This window comes from Lepidochelys kempii, chromosome 3 (assembly GCF_965140265.1).
Source record: "Lepidochelys kempii isolate rLepKem1 chromosome 3, rLepKem1.hap2, whole genome shotgun sequence".
NCBI lineage: Eukaryota > Metazoa > Chordata > Testudines > Cheloniidae > Lepidochelys > Lepidochelys kempii.
In genome coordinates, this window is record NC_133258.1 from 18,864,490 (window position 1) to 18,888,087 (window position 23,598).

The window sequence follows — 23,598 nt, forward strand, 5'->3', positions numbered from 1 at the left end:
TCGTTGAAATTAATTGAAGAGCACATTGGGTTCAGGTTCCAAATCCTTTCATAATTACCTTTGAAGTATACAACATAAAATAATAGCTAGTATCAATGTTTTCTCTGTGCAGCAAATTCTGTGTTGACTGGCTTTCACTCCCATGAAGCTGCAAAGATGCAACTAGAGTAAACGTGCTGGAGGTAATTAAGTGCAGAGTTTGGCTCATGTCTTATTGTCCACCCATTTTTTCCTGTCCACTGGAGCAGTATGACAGCTACGGCCAGATTTACACTTACGTGCCCCTAGGCACAGTATCTTCAGTGCCTACAGCTGACCTTCACGTTTTCTGTAAAAAATTAAACAAAACTAAATATAAATGATAGTTTAAATATTTATTCAACACAATAACAAAAATACATGCAATTAAAACAATCACATAACCCACTTTTAACTTTTAGGTACCCCCTAGAACGCCGGTGTCCCTAGGCATGTGCCTACTGGGCCTAATTGGCAATCCGGCCCTGATGACAGCGATAGTTAGGGTTACGTGAAGATAACCCTCTCTTTCAGGTTGTTCCTGTTCTTCTGACATGGTCACCTGTTAGGTTAATATTTTCCAGGCTGCCCCAAGGTGATATTTGGAAAGATTGCTAAAAGAAAAATTGGTCAGCCATTTTTGAGTATAACGGTGTCTGAGGTAAGGTGGAGTGAGGAGGAATCAAACCTTTCCTTATTATATTTTTTTTTTGCAAAAGTTTGAACAAGTATACAGAGAACTTTGCTTTACAGGAAGATACAAAAAAATAGTCCTGTTAACATTTCTGAAAAATTCTCCAAAATGTTCCTAAAATATATTTCCCCCTGTATAATATGTAGCATATTAAGAATGTCTATTGGTTTGGAGGACTGGAATAAAGATTTTGTCAAGACTCAGATTTAGATAGATGATGATGGTCCATCAGATCAGATGAGCTCTAGAACTCGTGAGCAATTGTTTCATCACTTGTAAATAATTCAGCCATTGCCAAATCATTTCATTAGACCACGAAGGGTATGGCTACATTGCAATGAAAAACTCTCAGAGCCCTGTTCAATTGACTTGGACACTCTGGGCTCAAGCTCCTGGGCTAAAAATAGCAGTATGGACTTCCCTGCTTGGGCTGGAGCCTGGGATCTGACATCTGGAGAGTGGGGAGGGTCTCAGAGTCTGCGCTGTAGCCAGAGTGGGAACTTCCACTCCACTATTTTTAGCCCCGAGAACTTGAGCCAAATGAGTGGACTCTGAGGACTTCTTTGCAGTGTAGTCCTTAGAGTGAGAGATAACTCCCACTGAAGTCAGTGGAAAGAGTCCCTTTGATTTCTATGGCCTTTAGACTAGGCTCTAATACCGGACAGTATCATCGTGTATTCTCTCTCTCTCCATGTATATCTGTATACAGGTTTTCCACTGGTGTATTCTGTTTTCTGCTGGAGAGCCAGCCTTGAAAAAACAGCCAATCAGAAAAGCTTCCTCCTTTCCTGGCACCCCAAAGCCCTGAAGCTTATTTAAACAGTAATTACAATTTCTGAGCTAGCTAATATTTTCAGGAATCCAACAATAGTGTCTCCCTACTGTGGTACTGTTCTTAACTTCGGTGATCAAAATGTAGGAGGTCTGTTTCATTCAGCAAATTCTAAATTCTCCAATCCTATTTTTAAAAGACTAGATTTCAACTACATATATTCAAAACATCACCTGAATCATTTCCCAAATGCATAAATTGTCTTTTCTTCCTCATTGAACCTGAAATCTGAACTTATCTGTTTGTGCAATTTCCTGTTCTTTGTTTCAATGACCCTTTTTCACCTATCGTACTCACAGTTATTATTTGACTTCAACTGCCAGTGAGATCTTACCTTCTTTTTCTCAACCATAATTACTTCACTGAGCATTACAGTGAAAAGGCCACTTTCCTCTTGTTGTTCATCTCTTCCAGATGTCAAGTTATTTACAAAGCCTTTGAATTAGTAGTGTTATGATGAGAATTTTGGTAAATTCTATGTGAAAGAAGTAGGCACATTATAATCTTGAATTCTCATTTACCCTGAAACTTTTTTTCTCACTTTCCTAATCATTGCTCCAACCAGTGGATTATTACACATTCAGAGCATTTTGCCTGTGAGATTCTGCTTGATGATAGCAGGAAATATGGCTAGCCAATAGGATATTTTCTGAGTAGCTATTAGAATTTTGAGCAGCTAGACACCAGAGCGATAAGAAGAGCACATCAAGGGGCTCTGCATCTCCGTGAGGCTTTGAAAAGCAGTTTCAGCAATGAATCAGAGTAATGTGATGCGTATCTGTGCTGTTCCTTACCAAATTGTCCCCTCCATTGCATTTTTTCCCTTGTAAACTCCACCTCCACCAACCACCATGTGTTGAATGAATAAAGAGCCTTTTCGCCTCAATCTGTTAAGCTTTACTATGCACACAAAAACACAGAGACAGCAAAGAAAAGTAAGATAACTTGGGGTAAAAGGGCTGATAACACTGTAGGGGGAGAAACAAGGAAAGCTTGCTTACATATGCACTGCAATAACAATCAAAGGTGTGGCAATGGGTGCCTTATGGTCCTTGTACCCTCTCCTGGTGTTGAGTACAAGGGATACCGAATTCCCGCCCCCACCTCATAGGATGTTTGAGGGAGGAGGACGTGGAACTGGGCAATGATGGCAGCAGGTTCAGCATAGGCTGCAGAGGGACTCTAGCATCCAGCTGCCTTTCTTCAACCTCAGTCAGACACCTCAACATGTCTGATTGCTCCTTCATCATCTGCAGCATCTCTTCCTGCATGCATCTTCTTCACTCTTGTTGCATGCTCTCCTGTCCTCCCTGTCCATGTCCAGCTTGTCAGCAGTGTAATCCTCCATGCTCTGAGCTCTATCTTCTCACTCTTGGAGGCATGCATTAATTCATTGAACTTATTCTTTTTCCGCCTTCTAATCTGGGAAAGTGTCTGTCCTGGGGTGGAGGATGCACCGACGGACAAGGTTTCAGCTGCAAGGAATGCAAAGCACAAGCCTAGCATTGAAGTGCATACATTGTTTCTAGTGCAAGGTTAATTTTTTATATATATAAAAAGCACCCCTCAATACACTTCACTGCAAGCCACAACATAATCACCACCACTGGCTATTGCAAGAGTTGGATTGCTGCTCCAGCCATGGTGAGTAAGGCCACAAGGCATGGGCAAGAGGTCTTGTCCTGCTGCTTTTGTGAAGTCATCCTTAGGATCAGAGGTTGGAACTTAAGCAAAGCCCCCTTTCCCGTAACAACCTGGATGGTGCTTGAGGACAGGCACCAGTATAAAGCCCCCCAAATAGTTTGTTTTTTACAAAAGCAGCACTGGATTGCAGGGGAAGGGAGACAAACAGAAAGCCGTCCTTCCCCCATTTTTTAATGATGCTTGCAATACATGGTGATCCCTTCCAACCACAACCATGGCATGTTTGGGAAAGCATGGTTGTGTGACCCATATTTCACCAAACGGGGTGGATTACTTGTTGAATTGTTTGCGGTTTAAGGGCTAGTGACGAAAACTTGCCCCCGTTTCCTGTAGGTGACCCTATGCGATATCACTCTCCTGAGGGTAACAGAGGCAGCAAGGGAGCAGATGCTGCAAGCATCTGGGTACAGACCTAGTCCTTATGCTGCAGTGCTGTGTACTGCAATGATGCCAGCAGAGTTAATATTGGAATGGCATGGGAAAGTGTCCTACCATACTTTTGTTAAATCTGAACAACTACTTTACTACATCTTACTACATCTACTTTTTTGTTCAGATTTAACATAAAAACTAATAGCATGTAACCCCTACAGTTTGATTGGAAATGTGGACTCACCAGAGGTGCCTTCCCCAACATCACACTCCACCGCCAACTGGTCCTGGGAAGGGATGGTTTCCAGGATTAAAAACAGTTCTTGGCTGTTGGGGAGAATGGATCCTCCGCTTGCCTGCCTCACATTCTCTTCCTCCTCCTCTTCCTTGTCAACAATGTCCTCCTCATTGTTGCTCGAGGTCTCCTGGGGCTCCTGGGAGGTATCCACAGAGTGTTTTGGGGTAGTGGTGGTGTCACCGCCAAGAATTGCATGCAGCTCCTCATAAAAGTGGCATGTCTGTGGGGCAGAACCAGAACGACTGTTCGCCTCTCTTGTCTTCTGGTACGCTTGCCAAAGCTCCTTTATTTTCACGCGGCACTGCTGCATGTCCCTGGTGTAGCCCTTCTCCTCCATGCCCTGAGCGATCTTGGCATAGATGTCTTGTGTACCTGGCTGATGTGCAGTGGAGTTGAAAGTGCTCTCCAGAGAGGTCACAGCGGAGCATTGTAGGACACCTCGTGGAGGCCAATTCATTCAAACTACATAACGCAGTGTCTACACTATCCCTATGTCAAACCATGGATGTCGAATCAAGCGCTATGCCTCTCACGGAGGCAGTGTACAGAAGTCGACTTTACAACCCACTTAGGTCGGCAGAAGGGACTTGGTAATGTCGACACAGACATTATTAGATTGACTTAACATGGCTTATGTCGACCTATGTTTGTAGTGTAGACCAGGCCTCAGTTTCAGACAACACACACCATAGTGGCTTCTCCCAGTGATAAGTTGGAGGAATAGGAACAGGTCGGCGCCTATGGCATCTTTTACAAAGACAGAATTCACATTCAGAAAAAGAACAGGTCATCTCATCCCAGCTTTAGCTAGTCAGTCTGGAAAGAAGAAATAACAAAACAGCAGTTATTCCTATTATAATCATAATCTGCATTTGAAAAATTGTAAGTAATAAAGCACCTGACTGTGTTAGTTCCTTTATGGAAGCACAGATTAGGAAGGGCAGTTTATGACACCTAGTTGAGACATCAATTGTCAGTGACTCCTAGGGCTTGAAGTTCAGAGCTCTCTGAAATGCACTAATCTCTGGTCTCTATCCAATATAGAGACCAAGGCCTCAATCCAACATAGCTCTTAAGCATGTGAGTAGTCCCATTGAAACTAATGGGATTACGCACACGTGTAAAAGTATATTTGTGCTAAGTGCAATGCTGGTTCAGGGCTTTAGGATGCTAGCCCTCGTTTTCCTTCTGATTTATTTAGGGACATCCAGCCTTTTTTTTTTTTTTCCTTTTTACAGTTTTCTAAGTGAATTTATTGCTCCTTGAAGGTGCAAGAGTAAAAGCTCTAGTGACTAAAGATCTCTTTATCCCCATAGCAGCTATAAGCATGGACAATGATAGTGTAAGTTTCTCGCACACTGTCCTCCCAATAAAAGAAAAGGAGGACTTGTGGCACCTTAGAGACTAACAAATTTATTTGCGCATAAGCTTTCATGAGCTACAGCTCACTTCATCGGATGCATTCAGTGGAAAATACAGTGGGGAGATTTTATATACCCAGAGAACTTGAAACAATGGGTGTTACCATACACACTGTAACGAGACTGATCAGGTAAGGTGAGATATTACCAGCAGGAGAGAGAAAAAAAACCTTTTGTAGTGATAATCAAGGTGGGCCATTTCCAGCAGTTGACACTGTATTTTCCACTGCATGCATCCGATGAAGTGAGCTGTAGCTCACGAAAGCTTATGTTCAAATAAATTTGTTAGTCTCTAAGGTGCCACAAGTACTCCTTTTCTTACATGTTCTTGTCAACTGCTGGAAATGGCCCACCTTGATTATCACTACAAAAGGTTTTTTTTCTCTCCTGCTGGTAATAGCTCACCTTACTGGATCACTCTCTTTACAGTATGTATGGTAACACCCATTGTTTCATGTTCTCTGTATATAAAATCTCCACACTGTATTTTCCACTGCATGCATCTGATGAAGTGAGCTGTAGCTCACAAAAGCTGATGCTCAAATAAATTTGTTAGTCTCTAAGGTGCCACAATACTCCTTTTCTTACATGTTCTTGTCAACTGCTGGAAATGGCTCACCTTGAGTACACTGAAACGATGGGTGCCAACATACTCTCTGCCACGGTATGGTCTGGGTAAATGCCACTTTCCCTCTGAGATGTTGTTCTGCCAAACATCTGAATGCCAAATGGCATGCCAGGCACACTGCCCAAGCACACACTCCAAAACAGAGCCTTCATCATTTATCCCATTACTAATTCAGAGGGAAAAATATATATTATAAGTCCTCTTATCCTTAAAACTAAAACATCAACATTTCACCCCAAGCAGTAAGAAAACAACAACGTCGTGGCAGACCATTATAATGCACACTTCAGATTAGCAAGACTGGGAAATAGCATTTAAATATGATATTGTTGAAACGGTCACAGGATCACTGGGCTGCATACCGAGGCACAAAAACACGGACTCTAGCAACAGTGCATATAATCTGGCAGCATATTGTACTGTTTTTGAGGAAACACAATATTTTCCCTTTAAGATTTCCACATGGGAAGGGAGAACAGCCATGCCGATGATTTCATTTCCTTTGATATTTGAGGATGGAATGGAAAAACAGAGTCACAAGGAGAATGTGTGAACAATGATAACAGCACTGTGCAAAAAGGAGGAAGGACCTTTAGAAAAACCAGGTAAAGTACAAGCCCCTGTAAAGAGATGGCTAGAGGACAATACATAGCTGAAAAGACTGACTATATATATGTTGGCCTCTACTGATTTTGATGCCCTGAGAATAAAGACAGAACGTCAGGAATCATTCTCTACTGTGGAGTTTTACCTTATAGACCAAATTGTTTTCACTCACTATGGAGATTATTTATAAAGTCCAACGTCTTCCAAAAGCAAAACAGCAATTTCCCCTTATTTCCACCACAGTTTCAACAGCTGCATGAAACTATTTGCTTTGATTAACTTCTGCTTCCTACAATATGGACAGACTAATTTTTCACTAGCTTATTTTCTTCTTTTGCTTTAGAGCTGAGGACTAATCTCACAATGTAAGTAGGGAGGGAGATTTTCCAAGGCACAAAGGGAGATGTGTAATTAGCACCCCTTTGTGCTTTTGGAATGCTCCCTGTTAATCTTTGGCCAGTCCATTCCCTGGCTCACAAATGGATGTTCTTGGGGACTGTATGGAGCTGTGATTTCTTATGTTACCACTGTGATATAGGCAGACACTAACTCCAATGGTGCACAAGAAAACCCCCCCAAACCAAACTAAACCCCAAACCCATCACTGCGAAACAAGGATGGAAAGGCTCCAAGATTAATATTTTTGAGTGACTCTAATAATTTGAAGTAGCCTTTTTTTCTGAGTTGAATTATTGAAATGGGATTCTTCAAAACAGAGATGAATGAAAAGGGCACTACTTCATTTGGTCTTAATTTTGCTGTGGACTCACATACACAGGATCAGCATTTTTTATGCATAACTTGTTTACTAAAACAATGAATTCCTTTTCGGGGACAAGATTTCTGGAGAGTTTTGCTAGTCAGTTGCTTTCAGTACTATTAGGACAAAGCTGTATCGCTTCTATCGCACAGTCGCAGTTACTTGTCATGGGGATGCTCTTAAAAATTATGGCTTTTCCATGTTATCATATGTTTTTCTTAGTCATCTTGCCTAAGGCCAGGAAAAAAGAATCATAGAATCATAGAATATCAGGGTTGGAAGGGACCTCAGGAGGTCATCTAGTCCAACCCCCTGCTCAAAGCTGTACCAATCCCCAACTAAATCATCCCAGCCAGGGCTTTGTCAAGCCTGACCTTAAAAACGTCTAAGGAAGGAGATTCCACCACCTCCCTAGGTAACCCATTCCAGTGCTTCACCAAAAGAAGCTAAGTTATGTTCTAGTTCATACTTTCTAGTTCATCTTCTTCGAAAAAAAAAATTAAAACCCAGGGAGAAATAAGGCTTTTGGCAAAAGGATATATTTGTAATAATGATGCCCAGAATGCTGAAGTATTAGGAGTCTGATTCTACAAAATGCTAAGTGTCCCCTGGTGGTATGCAGTGAATTCAACTCCCATTGACATTAATGGGAGCCAGAGGTGCTCAACATCTTGCGATACTGGACCCTCTGTAATAATTCAGACTGGGAATTTCAAAGCAGCCCAAGGAAGTTAGGCACGAAAATCCTATTGAATTTGGATGGGTGCTGTTAACAAGAACAATTTTTCCCTCCTCCTTGTACTTCCCTCCTTCCCCCCTGTTCTTTTATGTACTTGGAAACTGTTTTCATATGCCCCTCAGTCTCCTCTTCTCCACTCAGCTGGGTAAGGTTATTCTGAGAATGGTAGCAAAAAGTGAAAAGCTCACTTGGAACCCCATCCTGCACTTCACACCCTGTCCAAGAGTGGCAAGGATCCCCACCCATAACCTTCAAATTATCATCCCTTGTTTGAATATACCTGATGTCCCAGCACAACTGCACACATTCCTATTCTTATTGCTTTCATAAAATTCCCAAGAGTTATGGGGCCTCTTCTATGTGTCCCCCCATTCAAATTCTCAGAAGTAATGCAAACTAAGGACCAGATTCGAAGATACTATAAAAGTCATGCTGAGTAGTGCCTGACTCCACAAGTGGTCTGACTGAAATCAGTGGAACCACTTGTAGAAAAGATGCCACTCAATAGGAGGAAGACTATCAGGATCTTGGTCAAAGAAAATCAAGGTAATCAAAATTATTTGGAGTGGGGGGCGGGGAGGGGGGTATGGCTATGGCATAAAGGGTGTGAGGGGGTGACCACTCCTCACAGGACTGAAAGGGGTTAAGGTGCCCAGGCAGGCCAATTAACTCCACAGGCTGCACCTGCTAATTGAGAACAGGCTCAGCTGTTCAGGAACAGGCGGGGCCTGTATAAAGCTAGGTAGCTGACAACAGACAGGGGCTGCTGGGAAAGGCTGCAGGAAGGTAGGTAGCAGTCACTCTCTGGGAAGGAGGAGGAGGAGGAGGGTTTTGGAGCTGGTATATCCAGAGGGAGAAGGGGAACCAGGAGTGAAAGGAAGCAGTCCATGGAAGGAGCAGTGAGGTCTGAGAGAGAGCTGCCCAGAACTGCTGAGCTGAGCGTCCCTGGACTGGAACCTGGAGTAGAATGTGGGAATGTAGAGGGCTGAGTCACAAAGAGGATGCTGCAGTTCTGGGAGTGAGAGAGGAGCTGCAGACCTGTGAGAGAGACAGAATGATGGTATGCAAGCTGTAGAAAGTGGTGTCAACCTCAAGATCTAATCCCCAGAGTGACCAGGAGGAGACATCAGACCAGTGGTGAGTGGTGTGCCCCATGACAAAGGTCTTTCTAGGTTAAAATGTAAATTTCATTGAATAGAACAATTATATTAGAAATGAAATGAGACCTTTGTCTCTTGAAATTAAAGTGCTTGTGAAAATGAAGTGGCCAGCTCTCTATTTGAGAGCCTAAGGAAATGATATACTAAATCATTCATTTCCTTTTCCTATTCTTTTTGCTTTCTTCAAAAGCACAACTTATTTCAGTTGTTTCAGCTGAATAATGAATACAGCACTGACTCGCCATCATACAAGATCTGCTTTCAGATATTCTTCATCAAAGTTTGCTTCTATGCACTCAGAATACTCAGAAACATAGACATGTAACAGCTCACATGAAGTTCTTATGATTCTTCTCAATGCTTGAAATTTTTAGGGATTTTTTTGATGTTCAGCTCACCTGGGTATGCCTAGGTAACTGTAACTTTGGCTTCCAGGATCTGTTAGCTGAAAGGAATGGTTTTCTAATACTGAGACTTGGCAAGTGGAACACGTTAATAGAGCTGGTTGCCATTTTTCATTCAAAATATTTTTTAGATGAAAAATGGCTTTTTCATCAAAATGGACATTTCTGTTTACAACAGAACATTTAAGTCTAGCCAACTACTGTGGTATCAGTGAGCTTTATAACACTGGTAATGAAAAGGTCATGGGTTTAAGTTTTACAGTTGAGAAATATAATTTTTTGAAACTGCAAAATACAGTGAAAGTTATTATAATGGATGACTGAGTTGTGTGAAATATTAGAAATGATCAGCTATACCACTCAGAACTCGAGGCTTCTCCCTCATTTTGTTATTAACTTGAACTCATCCATTGCTGCAGAGAATTTTGTTAAAATGGCTGAGTATTTTTAGAAGAAATTGGCCTGTTTGTGAACAAAAATAGACCCAGTATTTGAAGATGGCTTTAACACTGAAAAGTTAGTGGATTTTGATGCTAAATCAGCCATTTTTGACACTACAAGAAAGTAGGTGATAAAGAATTATGTGAAATTAAATGGTGAAAGGTATTGTGTGGAATTTTGCAACCTATAAATACTGAATTTCGTTCAGTTCTAGCAGGCCATTATCTGTATTTCAGTTTATTGTGCACACAAATATCACAAAAAAGGAGTACTTGTGGCACCTTAGAGACTAACAAATTTATTTGAGCATAAGCTTTCGTGAGCTACAGCTCACTTCATCGGATGCATGCAGTGGAAAATACAGGGGAAGATTTTATACACACAGAGAACATGAAACAATGGGTGTTACCATACATACTGTAACAAGAGTGATCAGGTAAGGTGAGCTATTACCAGCAGGAGAGAGAAAAAACCTTTTGTAGTGATAATCAAGGTGGGCCATTTCCAGCAGTTGACAAGAACGTGTGAGGAACAGTATGGGGATGGGAATAAACAAGGGGAAATAGTTTTACTTTGTGTAATGACACATCCATGCCCCATCTTTATTCAAGCCTAATTTAATAGTGCCCAGTTTGCAAATTAATTCCAATTCAGCAGTCTCTCGTTGGAGTCTGTTTCTGAAGTTTTTTGTTGAAGAATTGCCACTTTTAGGTCTAATCGAGTGACCAGAGAGATTGAAGTGTTCTCTGACTGTAGTGTTGGTAGGAAGGTCTCTGTGGGTTAGTATGCTGTTCAGAGGTGTGTTGAAAATATTCCTTGAGTAGGAGACGTCGAAAATAGCCGTCACCTTCAGCCCCCAACTAAAACCTCTCCAACGCATCATCAAGGATCTACAACCTATCCTGAAGGATGGCCCATCACTCTCACAGAACTTGGGAGACAGGCCAGTCCTTGCTTACAGCCAGCCCCCCAACCTGGAGCAAATACTCACCAGCAACCACACAACAGAACCACTAACCCAGGAACCTATCCTTGCAACAAAGCCCATCGCCAGCTGTGCCCACATATCTATTCAGGGGACACCATCATAGGGCCTAATCACATCAGCCACACTATCAGACTCATTCACCTGCACATCTACCAATGTGATATGCCATCATGTGCCAGCAATGCCCCTCTGCCATGTACATTGGTCAAACTGGACAGTCTCTCCATAAAAGAATAAATGGACACAAATCAGATGTCAAGAATTATAACATTCAAAAACCAGTCGGAGAACAGTTCAATCTCTTTGGTCACTTGATTATAGACCTAAAAGTGGCAATTCTTAAACAAAAAAACTTCAAAAACAGACTCCAAGGAGAGACTGCTGAATTGGAATTAATTTGCAAACTGGACACTATTAAATTAGGCTTGAATAGAGACTGGGAGTGAATGTGTCATTACACAAAGTAAAGCTATTTCCCCATGTTTATTCCCACCCCCCTACCGTTCCTCAGAGGTTCTTGTCAACTGCTGGAAATGGCCCCCCTTGATTATCACTACAAAAGGTTTTTTCTCTCCTGCTGGTAATAGCTCACCTTACCTGATCACTCTTGTTACAGTGTGTATGGTAACACACATTGTTTCATGTTCTCTGTGTATATAATATCTCCCCCTGTATTTTCCACTGCATGCATCTGATGAAGTGAGCTATTGCTCACGAAAGCTTATGCTCAAATTTGTTAGTGTCTAAGGTGCCACAAGTACTCCTTTTCTTTTTGCGGCTACAGACTAACACGGCTGCTACTCTGAAATAAATATTACATTTGCCATTGCAGAGGAGATGAACTCTTATCTCTTTAAGAGGAGCACTTTGCAGGACAATGGAGAAAGGTATGTAAATTCAGTTAATAGATCTGGAAGCATCTCTCATAGGAGGAACAAATTAGAAAGAACTGAATGTATGCACCAAACAGATCCAGTAAATATTGAGGAGATTGAATTGATTAAATGGCTGGTAAGATAATTTTTTGCAAGATACAGTCTTTTAAACAACTGCACTGTAAGAATGAAATACTGTATATTTGAAATAAAACCACTGAGGTGTACAATCATCTATTTTAGCTAAGAAATTGTTAGTTTTCATTGCACAAGATGCATAAACTTATCCTTTCAGGAAAACATAAAACATGGCTGTGCAGGTTTTGGTCTATTCCAGAATTAAAATAAGCAATAATATAATGCACCCTACCTTGTTAGTTTTTTTGTTTCTGGTATCAAACTTACATTGTGGAAGGCTTATCTGGAGCCTTGACTTTTGTTAAATATTTAGGCAGCAATAGGAGTCATATTACTACATACATGCTTGCCTACATAGAGATATATAAAACAGACAAAATAAACCGGTGGCAGTGTCAGAATAAGTAGCTTTATGGGAAATAATGCAATCCCGGGATGTATAAACAATGAGCAGAAGTAGATAGTATGAATTACTTATGTGTTAGGCACTGGTCCAATGACTATTGGAATAATGTGTCCAACTGTGGTGTCCACCAAGAATGATGTTGAAACTTGTATAAACCCTGGTGGCAGTGGGTTTGGCACAGTCTGAGACCATACCCAATGGGTAGTCAAATGATGGTAGAACATAACTGACCATATTGGAGTTACACCAATCTATGCTAGCTGAGGATCTAGTCTACCTTATCAAGGATCTGGTCTATCTTTAAGCAATGCCAGGGGAAGTTTCATGCAGCCTTTTGTGCCAAACTCCTTTGTAAAGTCAGAATAAATTGCACTTTAGGTTACAAGTCAGTTTTGGTGGTCTTATTGTATACTGTACTTATACATATCATAAAACCACCATACAATCAGGTGTGGCAAGCATTCTGTGCTTAGTAGGGGCTCAGAACAGGGATAGGAGCAAGGTTTCAAGTCAGGACTGATTTGCATTGAGATGCTTGCAAAGGTGTTTTCCAGCATTGATTACTTTCAAGACCACTGTATTTACTTGCACAATTCTTAAAACCTGGGAAGAGCTGCTGGGGGAATTGGAGAGACAAAATAACATTCTTCACATTTAAATCTTTCAGTTATTTGCCTTATTTTATTCACATCAGTAGAATAAGTTTTTTCATCTGGTTCATTAAAACACTGAGCTAGATTCCCCAGTATGCCAGGCTGTGCACATGCTTTGTGTCACTGGAGTAGCACAAAGTAGTCAGAGTGTAACGGTTGATTCTTGTACACTCTTTTTAGCGTGAAAGGAAAGAGCCATAACGCACAGTTCAAATATCACAGGTAGGTGCACAAAATGGGCATGTTATCTATGTTGATTAGCCAGAGGGACTGACAAGCAGTGTATTGAAACTTTCTTGAATTTCAGAAAAATCTGGTATTAGTTTGTATGTGAACCTGTTTTGTTCATTTCATTGCATGAATGCATACAGAAATGTTTCCCATTTTGATTTATACTTGTCGCTTGATTTGCTCTTATGAAAACATTTCCAATTTGCATGCACAGCTGCATGTGAAATAGGAATTAAGGGCAGGTGCAAAAGGCAATATCTGGAAGTTTAGCCAGCTAGATTTGCTGTAGGGTGTTATGTACAAAATTATCAACACTCTCTCAGAAATTACAGCCTTATAAAATACACTGGACTTTAGTTTATTCCATATTTATGAACTATAGTGTTGTAGCAGAGCTATAAAGTTGAAAAGATACAACCATTGCCAGGGGCTGGCCCTTCAGCTATTACTTGTGTGAGTAATGTTACTCCCATAAGTGAAGTCAATCACAGGCTTAGCTGTTTGCAGAATTGAGTCTTTAACCTTATTTTATGTTTTCATTACTCTCCCTTATTTAAAAAAAAAAGAGAAGCATTTGGGGGTGTTAGCCCAGAGGGGTACTACACTGGAAAGTTTGAAGAAAATTGGTTCAGCTATTTCATGCCTGGATAGCTCAGTCTTGTTTAAAAACATCAACCCTGCTGTGTGTAGAGTCCTTCAGAAGAGTGTGTATATTGTCTTGTTTGAAGAAATTTGGCTTTGAAACAACATAGGTGCAGTTGTACCCCCAGCACCACTTCGTGGTGTAACTCTCTTCATACTGATCTCACTCTCTGCCCTCCCCAGTCTGGAAAGGCCTTGCAGCATCCCCACCTACCCCAGGCTCGGGGGCTTTCCTAAAGCTCCAGCAACATCATCTGACTTTAATGGGGCTGAGCAGGGTGAGTAAAGATTAAACAATTTAACCTGGAAAATACAGTACCTGTATTCTTCAGCATGTGGTGCTGAAATGGCATTCTTATGCCTGGTCTCAGTGTGCTTTGAAAGCTCAGCAGTTCTGGACCTCATCAATACTAAGATTCAAAATCTCCACAGGAAAAAGGAGTGGTGTGGAACCACAATACCTTTTATGCACTTGGCTGCTTCTGATAAGATTCAAAGAAGGATTTGCTATGGACCAAGTCCTGCAGTTCAATATGGAATCCTATTGTTTTTTGAGTATCTAATGTCAGTTTCTTGCTGGAACAGATGCCTCCCAAATAAATCTTTTTGTTCCCTACTTGAATTTCTTTACGTACTGTACCACATAATGTGTTTGCAGTTTTTCATTTATTCTTGCCACAATGCATTTATGCAGTAGCTGTTTTTATTAATGTAATATCTAAGATGCTTTCATTTGAAGCATCTATTTTTGGTGGCTTCTAACTTACAAAAACAATTACTTTAGGGGCTAAAATTTGACTGTCAGCCACAGGTAACTATGTTCAAAATATAGGATAAAATTTTGTCCCCTTGTTTTCAGTGAATACAATTGTTTAATACTGAAAGTACATACTGAAATACATTAGTTATATTTTTTTTTAAAAGGAAATTAACTAGTAAGAATTAACATTAATGCAAATTAATATTTAAGCTTTAATTGCACAAGTCAGCAAATTTGTTTAGGTTTATCATACGAATGTTAACCTTATTCCTTTGCCCACATGCATTTTATAGATGAATCTTTCAATAGATAATCAGATAACACTTGCCAATGTGACTGACACATGGCCAGAAAGGGTTAAGCAGGCTAAATGACCCAGATTCAACCTTTAGAGACATGTTAGAAAAAGTATGTAAATAGTAATTAGGGCCATTCCATGTTAAATAGGCTAGAACTTTGAAATATAAACTTCTATTGTTAAAGAATTGGTAGAAAATAGTGATTGTAGTAGTCTGTACCTATATCTTGTTAAAGGTTAACAATGTCACCAAATAGTTCCTGTCTAGTACTGCATTCTGTTAATTCAGAGATCAAAAGTAAAAAAAAAAACATTTAGATGAAACCTGGGTGAAATAATGTCATGTCTATATATCCTTTAAAGTTTGTGATAAGGTAATTTATCCATTAAGCAGTTTATGTTAATCCATGTAGTTAATTATCGGTGATGTTTGGGAAACAGAAGGTTACAACAAAGCCCGATTGTTCATCCAAGAACTCTGTGCTGCCCACGAACTGTATAAAGAACTCTTGGGACCTGATCCTTTCATCTCGGGTTCCCCTGAATAAAGCTCAAGCAGTTCTAAGTTGTAAGACTGAGATCACCAGTCCCATCTGGATCACTGAGTATGGAACATTGGACTAAACCTATGGACTCATTCTAAGAACTCTTTGCAACTCCAGAGCTCCTCATCTCTGCTATGAAACTGATCTCAGAACTGTCCATGTCTGTATGTAATGATCTTTTAAGCAATACTCTTTTTTATTCATAACTTTTAGTTCAGTTAAGAATTGGCTGTAAGCATGTATTTGAGGTAAGAGCTGAAATATTCATTAACCTGGGATGTAATGTGTCCCATCCTTTGGGCTTGGTAGAACTTTCATATTTGACTTAGCTGTCTGGGAGGGAGACCAAAGGCTGGGTTGCTTTTAAGGGAATTGTGTTTTGGCTTCTGTGTAACTAGTAAGGTATTGTAGAAGCTGTTTTGTGGCTAGCTTGGTGGATCTAAGCATTGGAATAACCACCAACTTTGGGGATTGTCTGCCCCATTCTTTACCATTTGCCCTAATTAAGTAAAATCAGCATGCCCCCCCCCGCCCCCAGGACCCTGCTCACAGTGACATATGATCAATAGAAAAGTTATTTTTTCTTTTAAACTGCTGCACCACTAAAGCCAGGTAGCTAAATTGTCTTTCCTGCACAGACCCAGTATTTTGTATTCTGTTCATACGCTGTGTGCTGCTGTCGTTCAGTGCTCTACTTCAATGCTGCCATGGAAAGGGGCAGAGGTATGCTTACTGTTAGAAGCTAGCTTTGAATCTGATCATTTTGGGGCAAATAAATTCTCTTAGAGGCAGGCTGTGAAACCTTTACCCATGTCGGTGAGCACTTACACGTGTCTTCAGATGGACTGCTTATGGGAGTGAGCGCTCACCAGTGTTAGTAAGGATGGCACAATCTGGCCCATAATGTTACTCCAGCATAGGGACTTCGGGATTTTCCAGTAGGGCTATATTGTTCCTGCAAACCAGACCTTTCATTAGGAGCTGCCTCATTAAGGCAGCTCCTGGGGATATTGTGCTCCTCCGAACCATAATGCCTTGAGCAGCAGGGGGTGGGTATGACACTGGTATCACACTTGGGTAGTACAGAATGTTTCCCCTGCATGGAGACAGCCCCGTCAGAAGTGGAGTTGGTCTCTGGACTCTCAGGGAGTGTCTCCCAAGTAGGAGTAATCAAGATTGATGGAGCACAAGGGCTAACACAATGATCGGTCCCTTTCCAGGTATGCAAGAACGGTGAGGTTTCCCCCACGTGGCGCGCCCACCCCAGGGCCATTCCCAGGTTTGTATCACTGACTGTATTGCACAGAAGCAGAATGATAACATTGAATAGATCAATTTCATTCTGCTATCCAGGGAAAAGCCTGTCTTCCCCCCCATCATATCAGGAGTCTTGAGCTAAATAACTAAGAGCAAGATTTGGCCACCTTGACTTATCTTGGGTAGCACCTGACTCCTTGAGTAGCCTCATTAAATTTCACTGAGTAAAGGTATCAGAATGTGACCCTTAGTCTGTACAGTCAAAACAAAAAGAGCACCAATAACAGCAACTCCCCAGAACCAAGATTAAAGTGTGTAGCTTTTTGAGGTCAGCCTTGTGAGCTCTCTACTCAGAATCCTGTCAAAACGCATTCTCCACCCTCTTTGTGTTTCTGTTTCAGAGCAGTGTCTGTTTACCTCCAATTTAGGTGGTTATGGACAGCTGAGAAAATTTAATACTGTTTCAGCTTCACTGCCCAGATTATTTTACTAGCAGCCGAACAGTTTAAAAAAGCTTTACCTCTGGTTCCAGGTACTGTTGGGGCAGCAAAGTCTCTGCAAGCCCCTACAAATCAGCAGGGAAAGCTGCTGAAGCAAAAAACAAACAAATCTCCCCACTCAAACCACAACAACAGTAAAAAAGAGAAATCAAGTGAGCATTTTTATCTCCATTAAATGTCTGTATGTTCCTATTATGGTGCAGGCTGCTTTGCATTTTTTTTGCAATGGTAAATGGCTTTAGCAGACACAGGGACTAATTTAGACCCGTGTCAAGATGAGTCCTGAAGCATTCATTGCAAATAAAGGCATGGGGATACCTGGGGTTCTGCACGTAATTTCTTTTGTCAGGTTTTTAATACAAATTAAATAGCTGGGTTTTAGGTTCTGTCTGTATGTAGAGCAATAAACTCAGCTCATTTGCTGGTGGATGAGTGGCCACATGGCAAAACCCAGCGTCAGTGGCACTAATTCATGCAAAACCCAGCATTAGTGGCACTTTTTTCAGCCTCAGTGTAGATGGCACAGATTAAAAGAGCAAAAGAACTAAACTACGCTCTTTTACTTCAATAGATTGCTCTTGCAGCCTGAAGTTCAGGCTCATTGGAGAACTGGTGTGGAGGATATTTCACAGGTGTTGCCTCCTAAGTACTCAGTCTGTGGAGAACTAGGAGTCTTTGGTTTTCAGGGTTTTCAGTCTAGCATCCTTCGTAAAACTAAAATTCACTTGGCTGAGCTCTTGCCCAAGTTTTATAGAAAACTCAAAGTAAAGACTGAGTTTTGATCTGATGCACCATAATCTTTCCTAAGATAATTGACACTGCAGCATCATAGGGTAGGATGAAGATTTAGATGTTGGCTTTTCTGTGAAATTCATTTTTTCAAGAGTGCAAAGGCCTACCAGATGAAGATGGCACTCATTGCACCCTACCACAGACTAGGGCTCAGGATCCTTGGGCCTGATGAAGCTGCATTTACACTGTTGATCTGGCCCTTGGTCTTAAAAAGTGTGCCTCTTAAAGAAACCCTGAGTGGTGGTGGAGAATCATAGAATCCTAGAATATCAGGGTTGGAAGGGACCTCAGGAGGTCATCTAGTCCAACCCCCTGCTCAAAAGCAGGACCCATCCCCAATTAAATCATCCCAGCCAAGGCTTTGTCAAGCCTGACCTTAAAAACTTCTAAGGAAGGAGATTCCACCACCTCCCTAGGCAAGATTCCACCACCTCCCTAGACCCTCATACAGCCCCCTCATACACTGAGCCCCGCTGTAGATAGCAGCATTCTGAATATATTTATGAAAAATCAATGGTGAGGAAGAGGGAACACACCTTGGAAAGAACTTAGACTGTAAGCTCCTTGGGGAAAAGGTGGTCTGTCTTCTGTGTTTACACAGTGCCTAGTACAATGGGGTCTCAGTTGGGCTCCTACATGCTACTGTAATAAAAATAAGAAATAATACTAATAACTACAAAAGAGGCAATGTTTTTATTAATATAGGGCTAACTTCTACAGTATCTATTGAGATAAAACTCTCATTCTTCCAGTGGGAGTTTTGCCTGGGGAGGACTGCATCATTTGGCTGCTATGTTTTTTTTAAAAAACACATTCCTTTCAGAACCTTATGGTTCCTTCTCTCTAGCTTTACTCACGTTTACAGCCACAAACACGGAGTACAAGTGGCTGCAATTCCCTCGACTTCAATAGAATTGATCTTAATTACAATAGGTGTGAATTATTTACTTGCATTATGGAATAACCCAGAAGGCCCAAATGCATAACAAGAAAGTCATGGCGGAGATCTGTTTTCAGTTTAGCTTGTAACAAGGCAAAACAAAGCAATAAAACAAGAGGGAGAAAGCATAAACCTAACAGTGACAAGGTCACACAGCCTAGTTAGTGTACACCTGGATGGTTCCAAACTTTTGAAAGTTAAAAAAAAAATACATGAATGAATTATGTTTATTTGAAAGTATTTCTGGGGTAAGGATGAGGATATATTCCTGAAGGTGGAGAGGTATTTTTAAATTGCTTAGATTTATTGACTGGAAGACTTAATTTGTCACCCGCATATGGTTACTGAATTCTGTTGTCTGTTTCAGTTAGATACCTGAACATGAATATTTAACGCTGCTGTCTGGCTCAGTTAATGTCACCTGTGTAAGCATATTTAAGGCTGCAGGGTGGTGATCATTATGTTAAGTTTAATAAATTGTTCGGACACCTAGAGCTTTTTATTGTTTAAATCTAAATACAATAATGCTGTCAGCTCTTTCTGATTGCCACTCAAGCTAATCATCAAGATTTCTGGTAGGCATCACAGGAGGAAGGAGTCTTGAAGGGGGATTTGGAGAAGAGGGTAGTGGCTTCAATGTAGCCATTCAGGAAGGGCTTGCCAGCTGTATATGGCCACATGGAAATGTAAGCAGGGTCTGAATGAGCTCTCCCCTGACATCTAGTGATGAGCTGGGGGAAAACACTTCAGGAGCAGACCATGTTGGCATAGAAATGCCTAATCTGCTTAGGTGCTCAGCAGATGGAGATACTTTGCAAAATGATCAATTTTTGGCTAGTTTTGATTGCAAATCACTCTCGTGTTTGAATACAGGGGTAATAAAATGTTAGCACTGTTGTAAGAGTAACAGGTTGCAGAACTGTACTTAGCATGACCTGATTGAGGGAGTCACCTTAAACTGAACCTCACTTGCTAAGCTGGGGTAGGGATGCCAAATCCCAGTGAAGATGAGTCAGTGGGGATAGGTGTTGCTAACTGGTAGTGTGGTCTTTGCCCAAAGAGTCCTAGACACTATTTGAGGTGCTCCTCTCCAGCATTTAATGACAGAGCTGATTAGACCCCATTGAAATTCTTTGTTTCCAGTTGAGGATTCCTAGAGCTGACATCACTGTTGAGCAAGTCTAGGAGCTACACCTTAGAGTCTGTGGGGTGACAGTGAAAGACAACACAGACTGCAGTGGCTGTGAGGTTCCCCATGACCTGCTGAAATTACTGACAGCTGGGTTCAGTGTGGAACCTCAGAATGTGATGTTATGGGAGCAGCAAGCAGAGGCAGCCGGTGGCAGCAGAAAGACAATGACCGGTGGCAGCAGGGGCAAGTGACCGCAGCGGAGAGTGGCAGCAGAGAAACAGCAGCAGCTGTGAGCCAGTTGGAGAGGCAGCAGCGGAGATATTGCTTGAAGGGACTGACGTGTTAAGGGACATTTATTTGTTTGGTCATTCACACTGCAAGGTGAGAAACTGAGGCAAAGGACACTGCCCACTGCATTGTGGGGTGAGTGTTTGCCTATGATCACATGCTTTTGAATCATGGTTGTGGTGTTTTCCCTTTTAATAAGTTTTATTTTGTTGTACACAAACTCAGTGCTTGTGAGAGAGGAAGTACTGCCTGTTAGAGGCTGCTGGGGTGGTGGTAAGGTTTTCCAAATTACTGAATGGGAGCTTGAGCCAGTTCTGTTTTGGGTTGTTAAGAGAAACCCTAGATATTGAACCTGGCCCTTGTTGCGGCTGACTCCACCTGGCGGAAGGATTACAGTAGAAATCAGACATGTTGCAAAAGGCATGATACATAATCACGCTAGTTCTTAAATTAATGTTTATAAACAAACCAACTTAACTATTGATACAAGACAAGCAGAGTTCCACTGAGTTTGAGTTTTAGCTTTGTCTTTGTCTACCAATGAATACTGCTTGACCAGAACTCTGTGCAGCACCCACAGACATCCAGTGGCTGGATAATGTACTGCAAGTAAACATATTATACTAGGAGATGTCCATAATGAGTGCAATATTTCAGGCTGTTTGTCACACTGTCTGCCATGTGTCTTGAAAATTCTGAAAGGGGTTTCTCTGAACACAAAACAGAACTGGCTCAAGCCAGTAATTTGGAAAACCTTACCACCACCCCTGGCAGCCTCTAACAGGCAGTCCTTCCCCTCTTGCAAGCACTGAGTTTGTGTGCAACAAAATAAAATATATATATTCAGTAGCCCTCTGAGGGCACCTTTTAGTTTTCAATTAATGTGTGGACATCTCTTGATAATAGAAAGATAATTTTCCAAATGTGAACTAACAGTAGCTGATTAACTGTGGTTTCCAAGATCCTGCAAACAAATAATGCTTCTGTAGAGCATTCCTTTTCTTTATATAAAGAGACGACAGGAGATCTATAAAAATGTGTAATTTTGAAAACTGTTTTACCCGAATAAGACTTAGAATCATTTTATAAGAACTATGTCTATATTCAGTGTGTCATGGATTTTTCTTAGTTCAATTCAGTCTTGGTGCACTTTAAAATAAGCATTTAATATAATTTGAACAAAAAGTGTGCCCTGTTATTTTTCAGACTAAAATTCTGACTTTTGTAGTAGTTGCCATGATAAATCCACAAAGTTTCAATTTTTCCCCCTTGACAAACAACTAGCCTGTTGATGATCAATTTTTCAAAAAAAACCCATATATGTCAACATAGAGATAAATGACACTCCAACAATAATAGAAAACACTACTGGAGAGTAGTAAACACCCCAGCAACAGAACACAGTTCATCAGCATATGTCCGCCCATCCAAAGATTCACCTCTGAATGTAGGGATTATGAGTGAACAGGGTATGAAATGAGAATGGGCCTTGAAAGAGGCCAAGATTTACATGGAGAGAGAGAATCAGAAGCTGGAGGTTAAAAACTCTCTTCATATATGTCTGATGGATGATTATTGCTCAGACAATTTTCTATCTATGAAATGTTTAGCAGCCACTCGGCTCACTCAGAAGATATAAAAATGACTAAGTCAGGTAGAATGATTGTGCAAAAAGACAAAACACACACATGAGTCTACTTCATAACTCCAAGTAGGGACCCTCATTACAAAACTATGTTAAGCCATTAAATACTCAGTGACAAATATGCTAAACATCTATGTAATATCACATACAGCCAGATTGTACCACAAACTGCATTGATGTAGCCCCAAGTGAAACCAGCAAGGAGAAGTGGAGTCATCAGACATTATGAAGTACAAAACACCTGCTTAAAACCTTAATTTACAATGAGATGCATTAGTGGAACTGGAATTTCTTAATCCACACTGAGCTAAAGACTTAATTTTTTGAATTCCATGGCAGAATCTTTTACAGGCTCTTCCTTATGTCTTGCCAGCTGTATTGATTCCTTTTTGTGTTGTGTTTATATATGTGCAATACAGTGAGGAGCTATCGTGAGGCTCAAGGAATTATGTTTAAGTAACCCGGTGTGATTTTTTTAGCATTTGATGCCATTCTGTTATTACCACATAATCCTGTTTTCTGCTTTTCTCAGTGGCTCTGTTGACTTCTCCTGGTACTCAAGAAGAACTGGAAGTGGAATATTTAGACTTATTCAGAAATGTTTTCTGTGGGGAAGTGTTCAGCTTACTTTTCAACAGGAATTCTGGCAGACTGAAGAGGACCAGTGTCAAAAAATGTAGCCCCAAAGAAATACAGGCAGGTAAAGTAGCAGAAACAGTGTACACACCTTGTTCCTTAATGCTATTCACTTTAGGAACGTGATAACCTCCAGGCTGGTGTGATGAGCACAGAAGCATCTGGTTTCTTTGCCTCTGTTTCACATTTTGCCAAAGCATTCTCCACCTGTTTATCCCTTTCAGAGTGTTGCATCAATGCTAATAATAGAGAAATCTTATCACTAGTATAAATAGTCCAACCAGATAATGACGACAATTTTTGTGGATTGCCATCACGAGTCATTCTCAGCTCAAAATCAAAGTCCAGTGCAAATGCTAGGAATATTTCAGAGGTGAATTGAGGCCCATTATCAGATCTGAGGATGTCAGGAACTCCATGTCTTGCAAATATTGACTTTAGTTGCGGGATGGCCTGTGCCGATGAGGACTATATAAGTATAGCCAAGTCAATATATCTGGAGAAGTAATCGACAACAGTAGTGTATGTGTCCTTGTTGCTACCTGCTGTTAAGGTCTGGCTGGAAGATTTGTAGAAAACCTTCTTCGAGTAGTGTCCCTATGGGCACTCCACTTCAGGTGTGTTAGCGCCCCCCCATGTCTTTGATTTGGAGATTTCTCATAGTAGTATCTGTTCGGCCTGCTCATGTATGTTAGTCAATCTCAGACCCATGCCATTGTTATATAGTACTGCATGGGCGAACCACCTTCAGTTCCTTCTCAACCGCCTTGTCCTGAGAAGAAACTCTAGCAGTCG

The 23,598-nt window shown here is 41.0% G+C and overlaps 1 protein-coding gene across 1 annotated transcript; it reads right to left on the reverse strand.

Annotated features, from left to right (window-relative positions):
• Positions 1-2,702: 2,702 nt before the first annotated feature.
• Positions 2,703-6,074, reverse strand: LOC140908375 (uncharacterized). Its single transcript, XM_073335352.1, has 3 exons — positions 5,993-6,074; positions 3,865-4,188; positions 2,703-3,019 (listed from the first exon to the last, which is right to left on the reverse strand). The coding sequence occupies exons 1-3, from the start codon at positions 6,072-6,074 to the stop codon at positions 2,754-2,756; spliced, it is 672 nt and encodes a 223-aa protein (XP_073191453.1). The 3' UTR covers positions 2,703-2,753.
• Positions 6,075-23,598: the final 17,524 nt, after the last annotated feature.